The sequence below is a fragment of the Loxodonta africana genome, chromosome 7 (genome assembly GCF_030014295.1).
Source record: "Loxodonta africana isolate mLoxAfr1 chromosome 7, mLoxAfr1.hap2, whole genome shotgun sequence".
NCBI classification, from domain to species: Eukaryota; Metazoa; Chordata; class Mammalia; order Proboscidea; family Elephantidae; genus Loxodonta; species Loxodonta africana.
In genome coordinates, this window is record NC_087348.1 from 80,068,430 (window position 1) to 80,090,440 (window position 22,011).

General features: G+C 38.4%; 1 protein-coding gene and 1 pseudogene across 1 annotated transcript; one reads left to right on the top strand and one right to left on the bottom strand.

Annotated features, from left to right (window-relative positions):
- Positions 1-4,106: 4,106 nt before the first annotated feature.
- LOC135232163 (olfactory receptor 52E8-like) lies at positions 4,107-5,180 on the bottom strand (annotated as a pseudogene).
- Positions 5,181-17,350: 12,170 nt separating this feature from the next.
- Positions 17,351-18,680, top strand: LOC135231979 (olfactory receptor 52E8-like). The gene has a single exon (XM_064289223.1). The coding sequence runs from the start codon at positions 17,707-17,709 to the stop codon at positions 18,643-18,645; it is 939 nt and encodes a 312-aa protein (XP_064145293.1). The 5' UTR covers positions 17,351-17,706; the 3' UTR covers positions 18,646-18,680.
- The last annotated feature ends 3,331 nt before the right edge of the window (positions 18,681-22,011 follow it).

Consider the following 22,011-nt stretch of genomic DNA (forward strand, 5'->3'; position numbering starts at 1 on the left):
AAAGACTTAACTGTGTTTTTCTAGAGAAAGAAGTATGGCCGTGCTCTGTGGGGTAAGCTCATTGTTTTGCCACTCAGGACTTGGATTCCATGGCCCTCTATACAACTGGACATTGAACAGTATCTGAATCACTCTCAATACCTGCCTAGAGCATGATCTCATAGAAATATTACTACTTTTTCCAAAGTTCCAAAGCAAGGAAGACCATCCAATTTTCCCTGATCATTTTCCAGAGTCTCCAGAATTGGTTCCCTTCTGAGCACCAAAATAGTCATATTTCCAACTTGATCCACAATGTGCAAAGCATATACAGATCTATTCTAGCAAGATATATTCATATATCCTCCAATATTGCCACATATAGTGATGAGCCTGAGACAGCTTCTTCTCTTTGAAACCACAACTTCTAACATCCTGAAAAGAACTTACACCAAACAGTCATTTCTTTCAATTCTTCATCCTGTTACTCTACCATATTCTGGAGCATCCCACCACACACATCCTTTCACCTAAGTACATAAACACCATCTTACGTGCTGTAACTGATGAGGATAAGAACAGATTCTCAACCAGGGCAATTCTGCCCCTGGGGAATATTTGGCAGTGACTGGGGATATTTATGGTTGTCAAACCTTGGGGGAAGTACTGCTAGAATCTACTAGGTAGAGTCAGGGATGCTGCTAAACATGTGACAATTCATAGGACAGCCCTCCAAGACAAAGAACTATCTAGCCCAAAAATGTCTGTAGTGGTATGCTGAGGATGTGAAACCCTGGTATACACCTTTTTATCTGATATTTTCCTAATTCCTAATCTCATGATTTACGTTGTTATTAAGCTATCTTAAATATTCACACATTATTGTATTCCTCAGCTGCCTTCTTACCTTAGTCTTGGCTTCTACCAAAAACAGACAAGCAACAACAAAAGCAAAAAATAAAAAAACAAACCTTTACCAGCATTCATAGCCATGCTCCACAATTCATTCAGTCATGAACTCCTTCGTTTAAAACATACTTACTGATCTCTTATATTTGGCCAGGCAATGTGCTAAGTACAGAGAAAACATAGTCCTTGACCTCTTGACGGTCACATTTAGTCCTTAGTATATACAGGGTCACTAAGAGTCAGAATCTGCTTGATGGCAGTGGGCTTGTTATAAGGAGAGAAACAATAGTTGAGCTGGTACATAATTTTCTTCTGTATCTCACCTATGCCTGCATGTGTTAGACTATTGATACAAAGAAATATATGCATATGTAGGAACTCGTGTGTAGCCGTGGTAGTTTGTGAGTTTAAAATCTGCTATGCCCAAATGTTGCCTTTGCTCTTCCTTCCTCCCCCCAACTCTCTATTATACACTTACTGTCCACCTTCTCTCTATTCTAGCTTAGCATGGACTCATTCTTCATCTCTCAAGCAATGTCCCACCACTCAAACCAGAATAACACAGCCTTACCTTGATTTCCAAATTTCTCTGAGGGGATGGACTTTGAAAACATCATCTGGAATCTCTCTGAGATTGCACCTTCTTTCTTAAGCAAAGAATAGGCATTTATATTGCTGCTGCAGCCTTGTACCCACTAGGATGGAGACTGTATCTTGAATTTCTGGCATAGACTAAGTGATATTCACTGGAGAGCTCTCCTAAGAAACTTCCTTCTGTACACTGGAACTAAAGATCGTCTTAGCAAGAATCATCTACTGTTTGCCTTCCAAAGGAAGACTATGCATTTTCTGCTTTCCAAATTGAAAGCCTCAGATTCTGCTTAACACCTGGGCTGTTAAAATAATTCTCTGTCATCTTCTTCGATGACCCACTCTATCAATCTTCCCTTGCTCTTTTTTTCTATATCATCTTTGTCATAGCTTATATCTTGATGTATCTATAATCCTTTTGCCCTACTCCGTGTGAACTATTTAGGTGAAAGACTTGCTAAAGCAACAAAGATGGGAGGAGTCAACATCCTAGAGAGAAGGAAACTCACTAAGAGGAGCCTAACTTTATACTTAGCATTTTTTCTCCTGGTATTTAGTGATTGTAGGAGCACAGAAAAAGGCTGAGGACCAGAGCAGCGGGCAACCACTCAGAAGCAAGGAAACCTGCAGTTTTGTCAAATTATCAGTGCTAGGGTGGTTTTTTTAGATGAAAAAATGCATTTAGGGGCTTTTTTAGCCAGGACTTGAAGAACCAAAATCCAAGAGTGAAAACAAATGCAAAGAAGTGAACTCAGATATCTATACCACTCTTCTCCTAGAGCCATTTCCTGATTCTTAAACTGCATAGGGCACATGGAGAAAGCAGATGAAAAGCAGAGCATAGTTATGGCTGTCTTAAGGTGCTAACAAGACAAAGGTTAGTGTTCAGGACATACCAAGGATGATGGAGCATAGTAAAAACCCCAGGAAAGTTACATTAACAACAGATTTCTTATCAGAAACTATGGAGGTCAGAAGGGAGTGAGATGACATTTTTAAAGTACTGGAAGAAAAAAAAAAAACACCCGGAAAGCTATATCCAGCAAAACTATCTTTTGAAAATCAAGAAGAAATTATGGCATTCTCAAATAAACAAAGGTGGAGGGAATTCTTTGCTAATAGATAGGCCCCCATAAGAAATACTAAAGGGAGTGAAATGAGAGGATGAAATGAGAGGATGTTAGAGAGTAACCCAAAGCCATACGAAGAAATAAAAAAAACAGTAAAAGTGGTTACATAGGTAAATATGAAAGTCAGTAATATTTTATTTTGATTTCTAAATTTTCTTTTTATTTCCTATATAATCTTAAAAACAAATGCATACAATAATTATAAATCTATGTTAATGGGTATACAATGTACGTATACATGTGTATGCACTTTGTGACAGGAACAACATAAAGCAGATAGAGCTATGCAAGAGCAGAGATTTCATATGATACTGAAACCAAATTGGTATCAATTCCAACTGAATTGTGGTAGATTTAGGATGATATTATGAGTTCCCTAAAAAAAAAAACAGACAAACCCAGTGCCATCAAGTTCCCTAGTAACCACTAATTAATATCATGAAACTATATGGGTTGGGTTTGGTTTTGGTTTGATATACACAAAAGAATAATGGTTTCACCTCCTAGCTTGGAAGCGGTTGATAAGTTTCTTTGCATGAGGGTGACATACTGGAACCTCATTGTCTTTGTTAGTGGCAGGTGGCAAAACAAAGACCTTGATATTTAATGTCCACTCCTGTAGGTTCATCCACATGACTCTTCCCCAGACTTTCTTGCCCAGACCTTCTTGCCCAGACCTTGTCCAATATATCTTCTTTGAAGCCCTTATCAAACAATTAGGCAATTCTTTTCTGTCCCTGAGTTCATAAGTATTGTTACATACAGCCATTTATCTTTCCACAATTGAAGTTATTTGATTAGATTTTCAGGAGTCCTCTATAATTGATTAATATCCACTTAGACTTTTTAGGGTCAAACCAGTGAATTAAATGGGCATATGACAGGGAACACCATCCCTACAATGTAGTATTGTTTTGATTTACTGTTTTGGACAGTGCAGGAGAAGGTGCAGTGCCAGAGGTTTCTACAGTTTATATGCCTTTAAAGTAGCCCTGGTGGTAACAGCACTTGGCTGCTAGGCTAAAGGTGGGTGGTTCGAACTCACCAGCCCCTCCTCAAAAGAATGATGTGGCAATCTACTCCTGTAAAAAACACAGCCTTGGAAACCCAGTGATTGTTGTCATGTCAATGAAATCTTTGCCTGACTCAAGGTTGTGCAGATTTTCTTCCATGTTTCCTTTCAAATTTTTAAAATAATTTTAGCCCTTATATTTAAGTCTATGATACATTTTGAGTTAAATTTCCTCTATGGCATGAAGTAATGATCTAAATTTATCTTTTTAAATGTGGGTATCTCACTATGCCAACTCCTAAAAAGCACACACAAAAAAATGTTATCAGTCTCAATATTCTTCAATGCTTTCCTGCTTTCCTTTGTATTACACAGTAGAAAATGTTACTTTTAACATGTAAAAAAAAAAGTGTGAATTTTAATACAGACCCATCCATGGCCTCTATTTATCTGTCTTTCTTGAAGAAAATCCTCAGCACTTCCTCTCAAATCTGCTTGGTCCTGACCCCATAGATTACAGGATTGAGGGCTGGGGGTACAGCCACAAATGAACTGGCCAGGATGATGTGGATATACCAGGGGACATTGTGACCAAAACGGTGTGTCAAAGAAAAAAGTACAATGCTGGTGAGAAAAGGCTAAGATAAACATCAGTGTGGGAGCCACAGGTCTTAAGAGCTTTGAGCCAGGACTCCCGGGCTGGCAGGTGGAAAACAGCATGGAGAATCTTGACATAGGACAGAGCGATAAGGAACACATCCAATAATAGGAGAGAAATGTTGCCAAGGCCAAATGCGATATTCACTTTGATGCTGGCACAGGCCAGACGGGCAATGCCCATGTGCTCACAGTAGCTATGAGGGATGATATGGTGCCCACAGAAGGGCAGCCTAAGGAGGAGAAACACTATTGGAAGCACCATGTACAGGCTCCTCAGGATAGCAATGCCTGCAGTGATGCTGATGATTTTGCTGGTGAAGATCAGGTGTACCAAAGGGGTTTGCAAATGGCAACGCAGTGGTCAAAAGCCATGGCCACAAGAACAATGCTCTCCATAACTGTAAAAAAGTGGATGAAGAACATCTGGGAAAGGCAGCCTCCGAAAGATGTATCCCTGAGGCTAAACCAGAAGATGCACAGCATATTGGGGATGGTGGCTGTGGAGAAGCCCAGGTCGATGTACATCGATGCCAGGAAGTAGTATGTGGGCTCAAGCAGACTATTCTGTCTGGATCACAAACAGGACAACAGCGTTCCCCATGAGTGCAACAAGATACACACATAAAAAGTGAATCCAATCAAGATGTGCACATCTTCCAGCCCTGGGATGCCCACTAGCCCACTAGGAGGAATAAAGAAGGATGGAGCTGGGTGTCATTAGGCATTGATATTCTTCCTGCCAAAATGAGACGTTTTATGTGTCAAAGATAGTTATCGACTTCCCATTAGTGATTCTTGCTCCATTTTTCCCTTCATCTAGATTTCTGGTGAAAAGAAAAATAACATTATAATCTTCCTTTGTTCCCATTCAGAAAGGAGTTATAGTACTCTCCGCACATTCTGCTAGTCTTACCTGAGCTTCAAAAGGTACCAGGGATAGAATTAGCCTTACTCTGCTGTTTTTTCTTCTAGGAAAGATTGGGAATGAGGAAAGGAGCAGAGAAGAACACGTGCCTTCCAGATTTAAATTCATAATCTGAATAATAGCTAGAAATAAATGGGAAAAATAACTCTCTAGAACGTGTGTATCCAGTAGCTTTAAACTCATTTTTGCTTCATGTGCATGATAACTTCTTGGATATTTACATTCCCCTATTTGGGAACCTGATAACCTTGAAATGTCATGTATTTAACACTTGTGTGTGTGTGTGTGTATTCTGAGTGTGTGTAACTGAATATTGGATACTCCGACCCCAAAGAGCAAAGACAACTTAATCTTTGTTTATTCATATGTGTAAAAAAGGTTGGCTACATAAACGTTTTCAATTTTAAAAGAGTTTATTAAATTAATAAATAGGAGGAGGCAGGACAGCAATTAATTTCAAAGTCAGGGTTCAGAAAATAAACAATTCAGTTCCACTCATAACAGTTTTTTGCAAAATAAAAAGCGAATTTATCCATCAGTTATGAAAAACAAAAGCAGGGAGAGTGAGATATTTGACAAAAAATAGAGTTATGAGGAAACAAGGTTTGAGAAATTATTTTACTCTAGATAAGCCTAGGTTTTAGATGCCTCATGAGGAAACATCTCTAGTGAAGAACCTGTCCAGGCATGGTCCATCTATAAAAGGAGGAAATACTACATTGTCTGAGTTAGACAGTCTTTTTTTTTTTTAATTTTTATTGTGCTTTTGAAAGTTTACAGATCAAGTCAGTGTCTCATACAAAAATTTATATACACCTTGCTATATACTCCTAGTTGTTCTCCCCCTAGTGAGACAGCACACTCCTTCTCTCCATCCTCTTTTTGTATCTGTTCAACCAGCTTCTGACCCCCTCTGCCTTTTTATCTCCCCTCCACACAGGAGCTGCCTACATAGTCTCATATGTCTACTTGATCCAAGAAGCTCACTCCTTACCAGTATCATTTTCTATCCTATAGTCCAGTCCAATCCCTGTCTGAAGAGTTGGCTTTGGGAATGTCTCCTGTCTTGGGCTAACAGAAGGTCTGGGGACCATGGCCTCCGGGGTCTTCTAGCCTCAGACAGATCATTAAGTCTAGTCTTTTTATAAGAATTTGAGGTCTGCATCCTACTGCTCACCTGCTCCCTCAGGGCTTCTCTGTTGTGTTCCTTGTCAGGGCAGTCATCGATTATAGCCAGGCACCATCCAGTTCTGGTCTTAGGCTGATGTAGTCTCTGGTTTATGTGGTTCTTTCTGTCTCTTGGACTCATAATTACCTTATGTCTTTGGTTTCTTCATTCTCCTTTTGAGTAGACACTTTTTAAATAGTATCTCAGCCTTGTATGATGGGGAGAAGGCAGAAGCACTTTAGATACTCTACGGTTTAGTTCCTACTAAGATTACTTCCCAGCTCTATTGGCGCAGTGGTTAAGAGCTGTGGCTGCGAACCAAAAGGTCAGCAGTTCCAATCCACCAGCGGCTCCTTGGAAATCCTATGGGCAAATTCTACTCTGTCCTATAGGGTCTCTGTGAGTTGGAATCAACTCAATAGCAACAGATTTTGGAACTGTCTTTATGAATGTCTGTCCTTCAGTAACAGAGAAAAAAGGACTATTAAGTGATTTTATTTTATAGTAGTGACCTGGACTATAGAAATTTCTGAACTTGTTTATGACCCACGCCACCAGGTTTCCTTGTTTATAGTGAATTTAAAATTTTGTTTTTATTATTTGGCAATTTGGGTAAAATTAACTGTACAAAAAATGTAGAAGTGATTGAATGCAATCTTTGCAATTGCACAAAAACTTTAAATTTAGAAATACTTGGTTGTCGAGGTAAGTCAGGCTTGAGTGACATCCATCAGAGATAAGTGTGTATGAAGACAAGTGCCTGGCAAACAACTGTGCCCATTTTAACACTAGGAAGGGAAATAAAAATGAAAGACAATTTGGGAAATTCTCTCAGAATGGAAAAAAAAAAATACATATTCACACATACATATATATAGCCCACTGCTGTCAAGTCGATTCCGACTCATAGCGACCCTGTAGGACAGAGTAGAACTTCCCCATAGGGTTTCGAAGGAGCAGCTGGTGGATTGGAACTGCCAACCTTTTGGTTAGCAGTTGAGCTCTAAGCCACTATGCCATCAAGGCTCCATAATTTGAGTTAAATTCTGAAATCTCTTTCATTAGTGGAGAATACGCAAAGGATGTGGAGGTGTCCCTTTCACAATTCATTTTATCAACTATTTAAGAGCTCCTCTATATAAAAAGTCCCTAAGTGGTGTAAACAATTAAGTGCTTGACTACTACCTGAAAGGTTGGTGGTTCAAAGCTACTGAGAGGTGCTTTAGAAGAAAGGTCTGGCAATCTGCTTAGGAAAGGTCACAGCCTCGAAAACCCTATGAAGCACAGTTCTGCTGTGCACACTTGAGTTTGCCAGGAGTCCGATCAACTCAACAGCTACTGGTTTTTTTTTTTAATGTGCCAGCCATGGTTAGGCAATCTGAATACAAATTTTTTTTTTTTTTTAAATTTTTATTAAGCTTCAAGTGAACATTTACCATTCCAATCAGTCTGTCACATGTAGGTTTACATACATCTTACTCCCTTCTCCCACTTGCTCTCCCCCTATTGAGTCAGCCCTTACAGTCTCTCGTTTCGTGCCAATTTTACCTTCTTCCCTCTCTCTCTATCTTCCCATCCCCCCTCCAGTCAAGAGTTGCCAACACACTCTCCTGTGTCCACCTGATTTAATTAGCTCACTCTTCATCAGTATCTCTCTCCCCCCCACTAACCAGTCCTTTTCATGCCTGATGATTTGTCTTCGGGGATGGTTCCTGTCCTGTGCCATCAGAAGTTCTGGGGAGCATTGTCTCTGGGATTCCTCTAGTCGCAATCATACCATTAGGTGTGGTCTTTTAATGAGAATTTGGGGTCTGCATCCCATTGGTCTCCTGCTCCCTCAGGAGTTGTCTGTTGTGTTCCCTGACAGGGCAGACATCGATTGTGGCCGGGCACCAACTAGTTCTTCTGGTCTCAGGATATTGTAGGTCTCTGGTTCAAGTGGCCCTTTCTGTCTCTTGGGTTCTTAGTTGTCGTGTGACCTTGGTGCTCTTCCTTTGCCTTTGCTCCAGGTGGGTTGAGACCAATTAATGTATTTTAGATGGCTGCTTGTTGGCATTTAGGACCCCAGGTGCCACAATTCAAAGTGGGATGCAGAGTGTTTTCATAATAGAATTGTTTTGCCCATTGATTTAGAAGTCCTCTCAAACCAAGTTCCCCAGACCCCAGCCCCTGCTTCGCTATCCTTTGAAGCTTTCATTTTATCTCGGAAACCTCTTTACTTTTAATCCTGTCCAATTAGGCTGACCTTCCATGTTTTGAGTGTTGTCTTTCCCTTCACCCAAAGCAGTTCCCATCTACAGATTGATCAATAAAAAGCCCTCTCCCTCCCTCCCTCCCTCCCTCCCCCCTTTGTAACCACAAAACTATGTATTCTTTTCCGTTTTTTCTATTTCTCAAGATCTTATAATAGTGGTCTTATACAATATTTGTCCTTTTGCAACTGAATCATTTCGCTCAGCATAATGCCTTCCAGATTCCTCCATGTTATGAAATGTTTCAGAGATTCGTCACTGTTCTTTATCGATGCGTAGTATTCCATTGTGTGAATATACCACAATTTATTTACCCATTCGTCCGTTGATGGACATCTTGGTTGCTTCCAGCTTTTTGCTATTGTAAACAGAGCTGCAATAAACATGGATGTGCATACATCTGTTTGTGTGAAGGGTCTTGTATTTTTAGGGTATATTCCGAGGAGTGGGATTTCTGGGTTGTATGGTAGTTCTATTTCTAACTGTTTAAGATAACGCCAGATGGATTTCCAAAGTGGTTGTACCATTTTACAACCCCACCAGCAGTGTATGAGAGTTCCAGTCTCTCCGCAGCCTCTCCAACATTTATTATTTTGTGTTTTTTGAATTAATGCCAGTCTAGTTGGTGTCAGATGGAATCTCATCATAGTTTTAATTTGCATTTCTCTAATGACTAATGATCGAGAGCATTTTCTCATGTATCTGTTGGCTGCCTGAATATCTTCCTTAGTGAAATGTGTGTTCATATCCTTTGCCCACTTCTTGATTGGGTTGTTTGTCTTTTTGTGGTTGAGTTTTGACAGAATCACGTAGATTTTAGAGATCAGGCGCTGGTCTGAGATGTCATAGCTGAATATTCTTTCCCAGTCTATAGGTGGTCTTTTTACTCTTTTGGTGAAGTCTTTAGATGAGCATAGGTGTTTGATTTTTAGGAGCTCCCAGTTATCTGGTTTCTCTTCATCATTTTTGGCAATGTTTTGTATTCTGTTTATGCCCTGTATTAGGGCTCCTAGGGTAGATCCTATTTTTTCTTCCATGATTTTTATCGTTTTAGTCTTTATGTTTAGGTCTTTGATCCACTTGGAGTTAGTTTTTGTGCATGGTGTGAGGTATGGGTCCTGTTTCATTCTTTTGCAAATGGATATCCAGGTATGCCAGCACCATTTGTTAAAAAGACTATTATTTCCCCAATTGACTGACACTGGTCCTTTGTCAAATATCAGCTGCTCATAAATGGATGGATTTATATCTGGATTCTCAATTCTGTTCCATTGGTCTATGTGCCTGTTGTTGTACCAGTACCAGGCTGTTTTGACTACTGTAGCTATATAATAGGTTCTGAAATCAGGTAGGGTGAGGCCTCCCACTTTCTTCTTCTTTTTCAGTAATGTTTTGCTTATCCGGGGGTTCTTTCCTTTCCATATGAAATTAGTGATTTGTTTCTCTATTCCCTTAAAGTATGACATTGGTATTTGGATTGGAAGTGCGTTGTATGTATAAATGGCTTTTGGTAGAATAGACATTTTTACTATGTTAAGTCTTCCTATCCATGAGCAGGGTATGTTTTTCCATTTAAGTGTGTCCTTTTGAATTTCTTGTAGCAGAGTTTTATAGTTTTCTTTGTATAGGTCTTTTACATCCTTGGTAAGATTTATTCCTAAGTATTTTATCTCCTTGGGGGCTACTGTGAATGGTATTGATTTGTTTATTTCCTCTTCGGTGTTCTTTTTGTTGATGTAGAGGAATCCAAGTGATTTTTGTATGTTTATTTTATATCCTGAGACTCTTCCAAACTCTTCTATTAGTTTCAGTAGTTTTCTGGAGGATTTCTTAGGGTTTTCCATGTATACGATCATGTCATCTGCAAATAGTGATAGCTTTACTTCCTCCTTACCAATCTGGATACCCTTTATTTCTTTGTCTAGCCTAATTGCTCTGGCTAGGACTTCAAGTACGATGTTGAATAAGAGTGGTGATAAAGGGCATCCTTGTCTGGTTCCCGTTCTCAAGGGAAATGCTTTCAGGTTCTCTCCATTTAGAGTGATATTGGCCGTCGGCTTTGCATATATGCCCTTTATTATGTTGAGGAATTTTCCTTCAATTCCTATTTTGGTGAGAGTTTTTATCATGAATGGGTGTTGGACTTTGTCAAATGCCTTTTCTGCATCAATTGATAAGATCATGTGGTTTTTGTTTTTGTTTTATTTATGTGATGGATTACATTAATGGTTTTTCTGATATTAAACCAGCCTTGCATACCTGGTATAAATCCCACTTGATCAGGGTGAATTATTTTTTTGATGTGTTGTTGGATTCTATTGGCTAGAATTTTATTAAGGATTTTTGCATCTATGTTCATGAGGGATATAGGTCTGTAATTTTCTTTTTTTGTAATGTCTTTACCTGGTTTTGGTATCAGGGAGATGGTAGCTTCATAGAATGAGTTGGGTAGTATTCCGTCTTTTTCTATACTTTGAAATACCTTCAATAGTAATGGTGTTAAGTCTTCCCTGAAGGTTTGGTAGAACTCTGCAGTGAAGCCATCTGGGCCAGGACTTTTTTTTGTTGGGAGTTTTTTGATTACCGTTTCAATCTCTTTTTTTGTTATGGGTCTATTTAGTTGTTCTACTTCTGAATGTGTTAGTTTAGGTAAGTAGTATTGTTCCAAGAATTTATCCATTTCTTCTAGGTTTTCAAATTTGTTAGAGTACAATTTTATGTAGTAATCTGATATGATTCTTTTGATTTCATTTGGTTCTGTTGTGATGTGGTCCTTCTCGTTTCTTATTCGGGTTATTTGTTTCCTTTCCTGTTTTTCTTTAGTCAGTCTAGCCAATGGTTTATCAATTTTGTTAATTTTTTCAAAGAACCAGCTTTTGGCTTTGTTAATTCTTTCAATTGTTTTTCTGTTCTCTAATTCATTTAGTTCAGCTCTAATTTTTATTATTTGTTTTCTTCGGGTGCCTGATGGATTCTTTTGTTGCTCACTTTCTATTTGCTCAAGTTGTCGGGACAGTTCTCTGATTTTGTCTCTTTCTTCTTTTTGTATGTGTGCATTTATCGATATAAATTGGCCTCTGAGCACTGCTTTTGCTGTGTCCCAGAGGTTTTGATAGGAAGTATTTTCATTCTCGTTGCTTTCTAAGAATTTCCTTATTCCCTCCTTGATGTCTTCTATAACCCAGTCTTTTTTTCAGGAGGGTATTGTTCATTTTCCAAGTATTTGATTTCTTTTCCCTAGTTTTTCTGTTATTGATTTCTAGCTTCATTGCCTTGTGGTCTGAGAAGATGCTTTGTAATATTTCGATGTTTTGGATTCTGGAAAGATTTGTTTTATGCCCTAATATGTGGTCTATTCTAGAGAATGTTCCATGTGCGCTAGAAAAAAAAGTATATTTTGCAGCAGTTGGGTGGAGAGTTCTGTATAAGTCAATGAGGTCAAGTTGGTTGATTGTTGTAAGTAGGTCTTCCGTGTCTCTATTGAGCTTCTTACTGGATGTCCTGTCCTTCTCCGAAAGTGGTGTGTTGAAGTCTCCTACTATATATGTGGAGGTGTCTATCTCACTTTTCAATTCTGTTAAAATTTGATTTATGTATCTTGCTGCCCTGTCATTAGGTGCGTAAATATTTAATATGGTTATGTCTTCCTGATCAATTGTCCCTTTTATCATTATATAGTGTCCTTCTTTATCCTTTGTGGTGGATTTAAGTCTAAAGTCTATTTTGTCAGAAATTAATATTGCTACTCCTCTTCTTTTTTGCTTATTGTTTGCTTGATATATTTTTTTCCATCCTTTGAGTTTTAGTTTGTTTGTGTCTCTAAGTCTAAGGTGTGTCTCTTGTAGACAGCATATAGATGGATCGTGTTTTTTTATCCAGTCCGTGACTCTCTGTCTCTTTATTGGTGCATTTAGTCCATTAACATTCAGCGTAATTATAGATAAGTAAGTTTTTAGTGCTGTCATTTTGATGCCTTTTCATGTGTGTTGTTGGCCATTTCATTTTTCCACATGCTTTTTTGTGCTGAGACGTTTTTCTTAGTAGCTTGTGAGATCCTCATTTTCATAATGTTTAACTTTGTGTTTATTGAGTCATTACGTTTTTCTTGGCTTTTTTCTTGAGTTATGGGATTGATATTCCTTTTTGTGGTTACCTTTTTATTTACCCCTATTTTTCTAAGTAAAAACCTAACTTGTATCCTTCTATTTCGCCTTGTATCACTCTCCATCTGGCAGTTCAATGCCTCCTATATTTAGTCCCTCTTTTTGATTATTGTGATCGTTTATCTATTGATTTCCATGATTTCCTGTTGTGTGTATTATTTTGTTTATTTATTTATTTTTTAGAATTAGTCTCAATTTGTTTTTGTGCTTTCCCTGTTTGAGTTGCGTTGATATCAGGACGCTCTGTTTTGTGACCTTGTATTGTGCTGGTACCTGATATTATTGGTCATCCGGCCAAACAATCTCCTTTAGCATTTCTTGCAGTCTTGGTTTAGTTTTTGCAAATTCTCTAAACTTGTGTTTATCTGTAAATATCTTAATTTCTCCTTCATATTTCAGAGAGAGTTTTGCTGGATATATGATCCTTGGTTGGCAGTTTTTCTCGTTTAGTGCTCTGTATATGTCGTCCCATTCCCTTCTTGCCTGCATGGTTTCTGCTGAGTAGTCTGAACTTATTCTTATTGATTCTCCCTTGAAGGAAACCTTTCTTTTCTCCCTGGCTGCTTTTCAAATTTTCTGTTTGTCTTTGGTTTTGGCAAGTTTGATGATGATATGTCTTGGTGTTTTTCTTTTTGGATCAATCTTAAATGGGGTTCGATGAGCATCTTGGATAGATATCCTTTCTTCTTTCATGATGTCAGGGAAGTTTTGTGTCAGGAGTTCTTCAACTATTTTCTCTGTGTTTTCTGTCCCCCCTCCCTGTTCTGGGACTCCAATTACTCGCAAGTTATCCTTCTTGATAGAGTCCCACATGATTCTTAGGGTTTCTTCATTTTTTTTAATTCTTTTATCTGATTTTTTTTCAGCTATGTTGGTGTTGTTTCCCTGGTCCTCCAGAAGTCCCAGTCTACATTCTAATTGCTCGAGTCTGCTCCTCTGACTTTCTATTGCGTTGTCAAATTCTGTAATTTTATTGTTAATCTTTTGGATTTCTGCATGCTGTCTCTCTATGGATTCTTGCAACTTGTTAATTTTTCCACTATGTTCTTGAATAATCTTTTTGAGTTCTTCAACAGTTTTATCAGTGTGTTCCTTGGCTTTTTCTGCTTTTATCCTAATTTCATTTGTGATATCTTTAAGCATTCTGTAATTTAGTTTTTTATATTCTGTATCTGATAATTCCAGGATTGTATCTTCATTTGGGAAAGATTTTGATTCTTTTGTTTGGGGCGTTGGAGAAGCTGTCATGGTCTGTTTCTTTATGTGGTTTGATATGGACTGCTGTCTCCGAGCCATCACTGGGAAACTAGATTTTCCAAGTAGTCAGCTGGTGCGCTGGCTCCTAGTTCTGAAAACAGTCGCTGTCTGCCCGTATTTGTTCGTTTTCCGTCTCTAAGTCTGTGCTTGTTGTTCAGAGTTCGTAGATTGTTATGTATGTGATAGATTCCCTTGTTTTTCCGAGTCTTTGTTGCAAGAGGGATCCGCGGTAGCGTCCACCTAGTCCGCCATCTTGGCCCCCGCCTCTGAATACAAATTTGAATAAGACCAGTCACATATTCTCAAGAAGACTTCTGTGTAATGAGGGAAACGAAATTGCAAAAAAGAAATTTGAAAACTTCCTGCATAAAGTGCTGTAAATATAGGGATGTGTCAAGATAAATTCCATGGAGGCGGTTAGGTTTAGGCTAAAACCTAAGCAATTATTTGAAAAAGAAGAAAAGGAATTTTATTCCAGGTAGAGAGAGGAGCAAGGAAAAAGTGAAAAAAGGAATCACAGTGGTCACCTGGGACAGAATTCTGGAACTGTTGTCCTCTCTGTGACCTTTTCCAGCTTCAATAGGTTCATGAACAGACTCATAAGTGTCTGGTATTTCAGTCACTCTTAGAGGCTACATACAACAGGAACTCAGAAAAATACGATGTCTACGTCCTAAGAAAATCAATTTCTCCCACTTACCCTTGTGTATTTATCAGGAGAGTTTACAAAAGTGAGATTTTCCCCATCTATCGGACAACATAATTTCCAAGTCCACAAATATTCTCAAAGCAACCAGCTGCTCAGTCATTCTGTGTGGGTGTACCACGACCACCATCAGTTGCCATCAAGTCCATTCTGACTCGTGACGACTCCATGTGTATCAAAGTAGAGCTGTGCTCCATAGGGCTTTCAATAGCTGAATTTTTTAGAAGTAGATTGCCAGGGCTTTCTTCTGAGGTGTCCCTGGGTGGACTTGAACCTCCAACATTTTGGGTTAGCAGCCAAGTGCATTAATCACTTGCAGCACCCAGGGACTTACATATGTATTCCATTGCTGTCAAGTCGATTCCAACTAACAGCGACCCTGTAAAACAGAAAAGAACTGCCCCACAGGGTTTGCAAGGCTATAAATTTTTCCAGAAACAGATTGCTGTATGTTTCTCCCATGGGTTCCATCCACCAACTTTATGGTTAGCAGCCCAGTGCTTAACCATACGCTACCAGGGCTCTTCTAAATACTTATTTAGAAAAAAAAAAAAAAAAAAAACCTTGTCATCAAGTGGATTCTGACTCACAGCAACCCCTGGGACAGAGCACAACTGCCGCATAGCATTTCCAAGGCTGTAAGCTCCACAGGGAACACCCTGGTGACTAGTGGTTCAGACCAACAGCTGCTAACCAAAAAGGTCAGCAGCTCAAATCCACCAAGTGCTCCCTGTAGGACAGTTCTACTCTGTCCTACAGGGTTGCTACGAGTTGGAATCGACTCGACAGCAATGGGTTTGGGTTTTTTTTTTTATCTTTACAGAAGCAAACTGCCACCTCTTCTTCATCTCTGGAGCTAGATAGTGGTGATGGCTGCACAGCATTATGAATATACTAAATGTCACTAAATTGTACATGATTAGTACATTTTGTGTGTATTTTCGCACATTAAAAAAAAGAGTTGTGTACTGGCTACCTAGAGGCCCAACAGAGCTTTAAGGTTTAACCCAAGCAATTCATAGACTAAAGGAAAGAAGGATAAGGAAGACAGAAGGAGAGAAAAAGGAAATATAGAATGTGTTATGAATATTATGTGAAATAACAAGAACTGACAGTTGACCAAGGGGCTAGCAGCAAGCTCCGACTCCCCCAGAGCTTCTCTTCGGCTGGTGCAGTGACCCAAGGGAATCCCTAGGCACTTTAATCTAGATGTGCCCAACTTTCTGGTTCCTGCAGACTCCACTACAGGTCCCACAAACAGAGGCGTTGTGGTGATATCTCTTAGGGCGATTGAGGCTCAGTTCTAAACCACACAAATACTTCAGCAGGTGGGTGCACAGTTACTCCGAGAGTCCCTAGGACAGAAGGCAGAGATCTTGGTAAGTGCTGGTGATCAGTGAGGAGTTTGTGCTATGCATCCTTGAGATTGGCATTTGGATTCATAGAACTGAATCAAGGCCTACGCTATTGAGAGAGAGAACAAAATGGCACAGATCAGTGGTGCTGTGCTTTTTTTCTAAATGAAATTGAAGAGCAGAAAATGATGTAATTATTCCAAGGTTATAAAACCAGTAAGAACAAAATCAGTACTCCATTCCATGTCACAATGGCAAAATTATTAAATTCCCTTTACTTTCACTTCTTTTTCCTACGCATAATACCTTGACAGGAAGTGAGACACAAAGTGGGGAAAAACAGAAAAACATAGTAGGCAAAGGAGGATCAAGTAATGAGCTTGAACCTCCTTATGCTTAAAAGTGACTACATATACCTGATACAGAAAAGCATTCAATACTGTGATCAGCTATCAGTCTTTCACTACGCTTCGTGTTTCAAAAAGATTGAAACAAATTCAAACTTGATTTTGGGGGAACATAACTTCAAGATGGAGGCCAGGACCCAAGATGAGAAGTGAGATGAAAGAATATCTTGGAATTAAATGAATGGATCAGGAGGTCTGATGTCTCTCTCAACTTACAAGAGCCAACACAGTCTAGAAAAAAAGAAACTTCATATGGGAAAAAATCTTTGTGGATAAATCTTCCTCTTCGACAATTTACTTTAGCTCTCACCTGGTAAGACCTTGCTCTTAGATATCTGAACCCTAAGGAATGTGTAGATTCGCTTCCAGACTCTCAATTCTCTTCTGTTGTCTCTTTTCCTTTTGGCTTATTTGTTTGTCTGTTTTGCCAGTAACACACTGTCATAACCATCATAGCTTTACAGAAAGTCTTAGTATCTGCTAATGTAAATGCTCCAGACCTATTCATCTTCAAGATAGCTCTGGTATTCTTGGTTTTTTACTCTTCTCCCTTCCCTTCTTTTCTTTCACTTCTCCCACTAGCAAGTATTGCCAAGACAGATCCAGATTTATTTCACATAGCCTAGTTTCAAACCTCAACTCTTCGGTTAATTAGTGTTTCAAGCAATAGGAAGTTAATTAACTCCCCAAAACCTTTCCCTTGCATAAAACCAGATGACAGCAGAGCTTGTGCCATGAAATTGTGGAAGAACTAAACAAGGTAATTCATGTAAATATTGGTGGGCACTGTGCCTAGAAAACAGTGGGTACACAATTAATGATAGTTATTATTTTTATTATTATTATGGTTAAAATTATCATGATTTTTAATATTTCCTAATAATGTCTATTTCATGAAGAAATAAAGAAGAATTGTATTTACTTACTCTGAAGACACAGTGTTAGCTTCTGCTTGGCACCTCAGCCTTTCACACTTATGGTGCAGGTGAGAAGTGATACTAGGTTTATATCTGGAGAGCTCAAGAAGGGAAAAGAACCAAAGATTTTTAAAGAAATTTAATCCTAATATTAATACTTTATCTTGAACTTTTTTATTTTTCATTTTTATAGATCTCAGTTACATGTGGACGAATTGCTCAATGGGAACAGACAATGACTTTAAAGATTATGGCCACCGTTAGTCTGCAGAAGAATGGCTTTTCTCAATGTCACTGAGTCCCATCCCTCTTCATTCCTGTTGCTGGGGATTCCAGGACTGGAGGCTGCACAATCCTGGCTTGGCTTTCCCTTCTGTGTTTTGTATCTAATTGCTCTTGTGGGAAATGTTATTATTCTGTTTTTGATTTGGGCTGATCATCGCCTGCACCAACCCATGTTCTACTTTCTGGCTATGTTATCAGGGATCGACCAGAGTCTCTCTACTGCTTCCATCCCCAAGATGCTGGGCATCTTCTGGTTCAGCCTCCGGGAACTGCGCTTTGGGTGCTGTGTTGCACAAGTCTTTTTTATCCACTTTTTCACAGTCATGGAGAGCTTTGTACTTCTTGCCATGAGCTTTGATCGTTATGTGGCTGTTTGCAACCCCCTCAGGTACACCATGATCCTCACTAACAGAACTGTTGGTGTGATTGGTGTGCTTGTAGTCCTAAGAAGTTTATTCAAGATTGCTCCCACTGTTTTTCTCCTCCTGAGACTGCCTTACTGTGGACATAGAATCATCCCTCACACCTATTGTGAGCACATGGGAGTTGCGCGCCTGGCTTGTGCCAGCATCAATATCAATGTCTGCTACGGTCTTGGGAACATTTCTGTCTTGCTTCTGGATGTGCTGCTTAGTGTTATCTCCTATGCTAAGATCTTATACACTGTCTGCCTGCTTCTTTCCCAAGATGCCCACCTGAAGGCTCTCAATACTTGTAGTTCTCATATCTGTGTCATCATAGCTTTCTTTGGCCCAGCTCTGTTCTCCTTCCTCACTCATCACTTTGGTCATGGTATCCCTCAGTATATCCATATCCCCCTAGCTAATCTGTGTGTGGTTATCCCCCCTGCCCTCAATCCAGTCATTTATGGGATCAGGACCAAGCAGATCCAGGAGCAGGTACAGAATCTCTTCATTAAAAAAGTCTGAATAACAGGTAATAAATTCAGGCTATGAAGGTATAAAGCCTGAGAAGTCTTCTAATTGTGATAAAATGAGTAAAGAAATTGGTATCACTAATTATGAATTACTTATTTATGTATATGAAAAATAAATAGTGGCAACATGGATTAAGAACCTAAATGTTCAAGCTAAAACTGTAAAATTCTTATAAAAACTAGCAGGACCAAGCTCTCAGGGCTGGCTTTCAACAATTATCCAATATAATAAAAAAGTACAAACAGCAAAAGACAAAAGTAAATGGGACCTCATAAAAATTAAAAACTTTTATTCATCAAATGACCTTACCAAAGAATTAAAAATACAAGCTACCAATTGGGGGAATATCTTTGGAGACCATATATCTGATAGGAATGTAATAGAACATATATAAAACTCAACAACTTAACAACAAACAGACAAGTAATCCAATCATAAATAGGCAAAGGGCTTGAATAGGCATTTCATCAAAGAGGACATTCAGATGGCTAACAGACACATGAAAAGATCCTCAACATCATTAGCCATCAGAGAGATGCAAATCAAAACCACTGTGAGGTACCATTTCACCCCCACTAAGATGGCTAAGATACAACAAAAACAGAAAATAACAAATGTTGGTGAGGATGTGTGGAAATTGGAACCTTTATCCACTACTGGTGGGAATGCAAAATGGTGCATCCATTGTGGAAACAGTGTGGCAATTCCAAAAAGACTAAAAATAGAACTAACATATGACCCAGCAATTCCATTCCTAGGTGTATACTCAAAAGACTTGAAAGCAGAGACTCCAAAAGAGACTTGTACACCAGTGCTCATTGCAGCACTGTTTACAATAGCCAAAGATGGAAACAACCTAAATGTCCATCAACAGATGAATGGATAAACAAAATGTGGTACATACATACAATGGAATATTACTCAGCCAGCAGGAGAAATGAAGTCTTGATACATGCTGCAGTACAGTATGGATGGAGCTTGAAGATATTACGCTGAGCAAAATAAGCCAATCACAAAAGGAAAAATATTATATGACCTCACTTATATAAAAAGATAAGAAAAGACAAGTTTATACAAACTGTTTATTAGTGGTAACCAGGGGCAGGAGAGAGAGGGAAAAAGGGGATTAATGGTGACAGAAAAATGAAATTAAGTGCAGTTGATAATTGTAATTGCTGTCAACAAGTTGTACACCTGTAAAAAGTGGAATTGGCAAAAGTTGTGTGATAGATATATTTACAACAATGACAAAAAAGAAAAAAAGGAGTAACTGCTGAGGTTGTTTATGTACAACCAAATACCTCATGGGATTCAGCTCCTTGGTTTGGAGGTTTAGGGCCACAGTTTCATGGGACATCCCAGTTAACTGGCCTAATAACATACTTAGTGTTTCTGTTCTACCTCCTAGTTTGTTGCATAGTGCCCTGTATCTTAAAAGCTGGCAAGCAGCCATCCAGTGCACAGCAATTGGTCTCTATTATTCACCTGAAGCAACAGGAAAAAGGAGAGTCAGGAATAGGAGGAGGATATGGAATGTGTGGCTAATTGTGTTCGTAAACAACTTCCTCCTTTTCCATGAAACCAGAAGAACTGGAGGATGCCCTGCTACGGTTACTGAACACTTTGATCCAAGATTCCATGAAAGAATCCTGATCAAAAGAGGGAAAATGCAGAACAAGATATCAAATTATCATAGAGTCTACACTTCCTGGAGCCATGGAGGCTGGATGAACCTCTGAAACTGTTTCCCTAAGATAATCTTTAAACCTTAAACCAAAAATATCCCCTGAAGTCATTTTAAAACCTAACAATAAAAAAAATTAATTAGTAAAAGAGGTCTGCCTTGAGCATTATACTCATTTAGAACTGTCTGTATGGGGATGAAATTGACAACAGCAACCCGAAGATCAGATAGGAACTTTAGGGGACAGTGAGTTTATGTTAATAAGGGAGGAACAACTCAGAAAAGGAGGGTGAGAATGGTTGCACAACCAAGAATGTAATCAATGTCACGGAATTGTGCCTGTACAAACTACTGAATTGTTGTATGCTTTGTTGTGCACATTCTCAGCAACAACAAAATAAATCAAATTTAGAAAAATAAATGAATAGTGGCAGAAATTGTTGGAGGCAAGCGTTTTTTTGTGTTTCTGGATGTGTACTTGCATTACCATTCTCTGTTGACCCCTGTATCCTCACTGGAACATAATTTGACATAAAAGAGTAAATTTCAAGGATAACTGTTTGGATTCACTGGAGCAAGAACTTTCTGTTACAACTATCTGGTGTTCTAGATATCTTTAAGGTGACAATAATACTTTTTTCATAGAATTTTTCAAATAGAGATAATTTGGCCACTTACAGGTATTGACAAAAATGCAAACATTTTCTGTAAATAATAAGATATTTCCAGAAAATAATTAGTATATTTTTTATTGAAGGATATACAAGCAAAGGATAGAGTTTAAATTAGATTTTTTTTTTTTTACCCTTTTTTAAACTTTAAGTTTCTGATACCTTGAAGTTTTACAGAAGTTAGCCCCATACCACATATTCCTGTTCTTGGACTGGATATTTAGCACTATGTCATCTGTGATGACTCTTTCTTCTTGGAATTTAAGCGTGCTCGTGGAATGAGTGAAAATCATCATAAAGCATTTTTTTTAAAACAAAATGGAAAAAAAGTAATTTGGTTAGAAGATAGAGATAATAAAAATATGGAATATTACTTCACAATTGGGGCCATATTTTAGAAAGATTAAAATATATATATTGTAGCCTTGAGTTTTTTAGTCTATAATTAAATTAATGAGATGATAATATAGAAAGTTTTATCTTACTCCAGTTAGAATGGGTAGGAAGTAGACAATTAGTGGGGCAAAAAGGTAATTCAGGTAATTTTATAATTCAAGGAGAACTGGAATCTGGGTTGTCATAATGCAAATAAAGAGAAGGCATACCAGGTATGAGATACAGGGAGAGGCATAATGGACAAGATTTAACCACAAATTAGAGAGAGATAACAAGGTGACCATTTATTTTGTGTGTGTGTGTGTTTGCTTTGAAGCTGGATGACTTTGGTTGATCACTGAAATGTTTCAGAAGAAAATTATTTATGGATTTTAAAAAAGCAAACAGAATTGTAGAAAAGGGGTGGGCAGAAATCAGATTGTAAGGAAACGTAGAAAATGAGGATGTAAGTGAGTATGACGGGTATAAAAAATAAGTGGGGAAGGTTTAAACAATGTGTTCACGGTTATCAAAAATGGCAATAAAAAAGAAAGAATGGAACTTTAAGGAAATTTCAAAAAATTAAATGTCCTAAGTAGAAAAATGTTCAGACAGATTGGTTCATAT

Bases quoted from the DNA above. Each gene is read 5' to 3' on its own strand.
- LOC135231979 (XM_064289223.1), top strand. From the start codon at position 17,707: ATGGCTTTTCTCAATGTCACTGAGTCCCATCCCTCTTCATTCCTGTTG.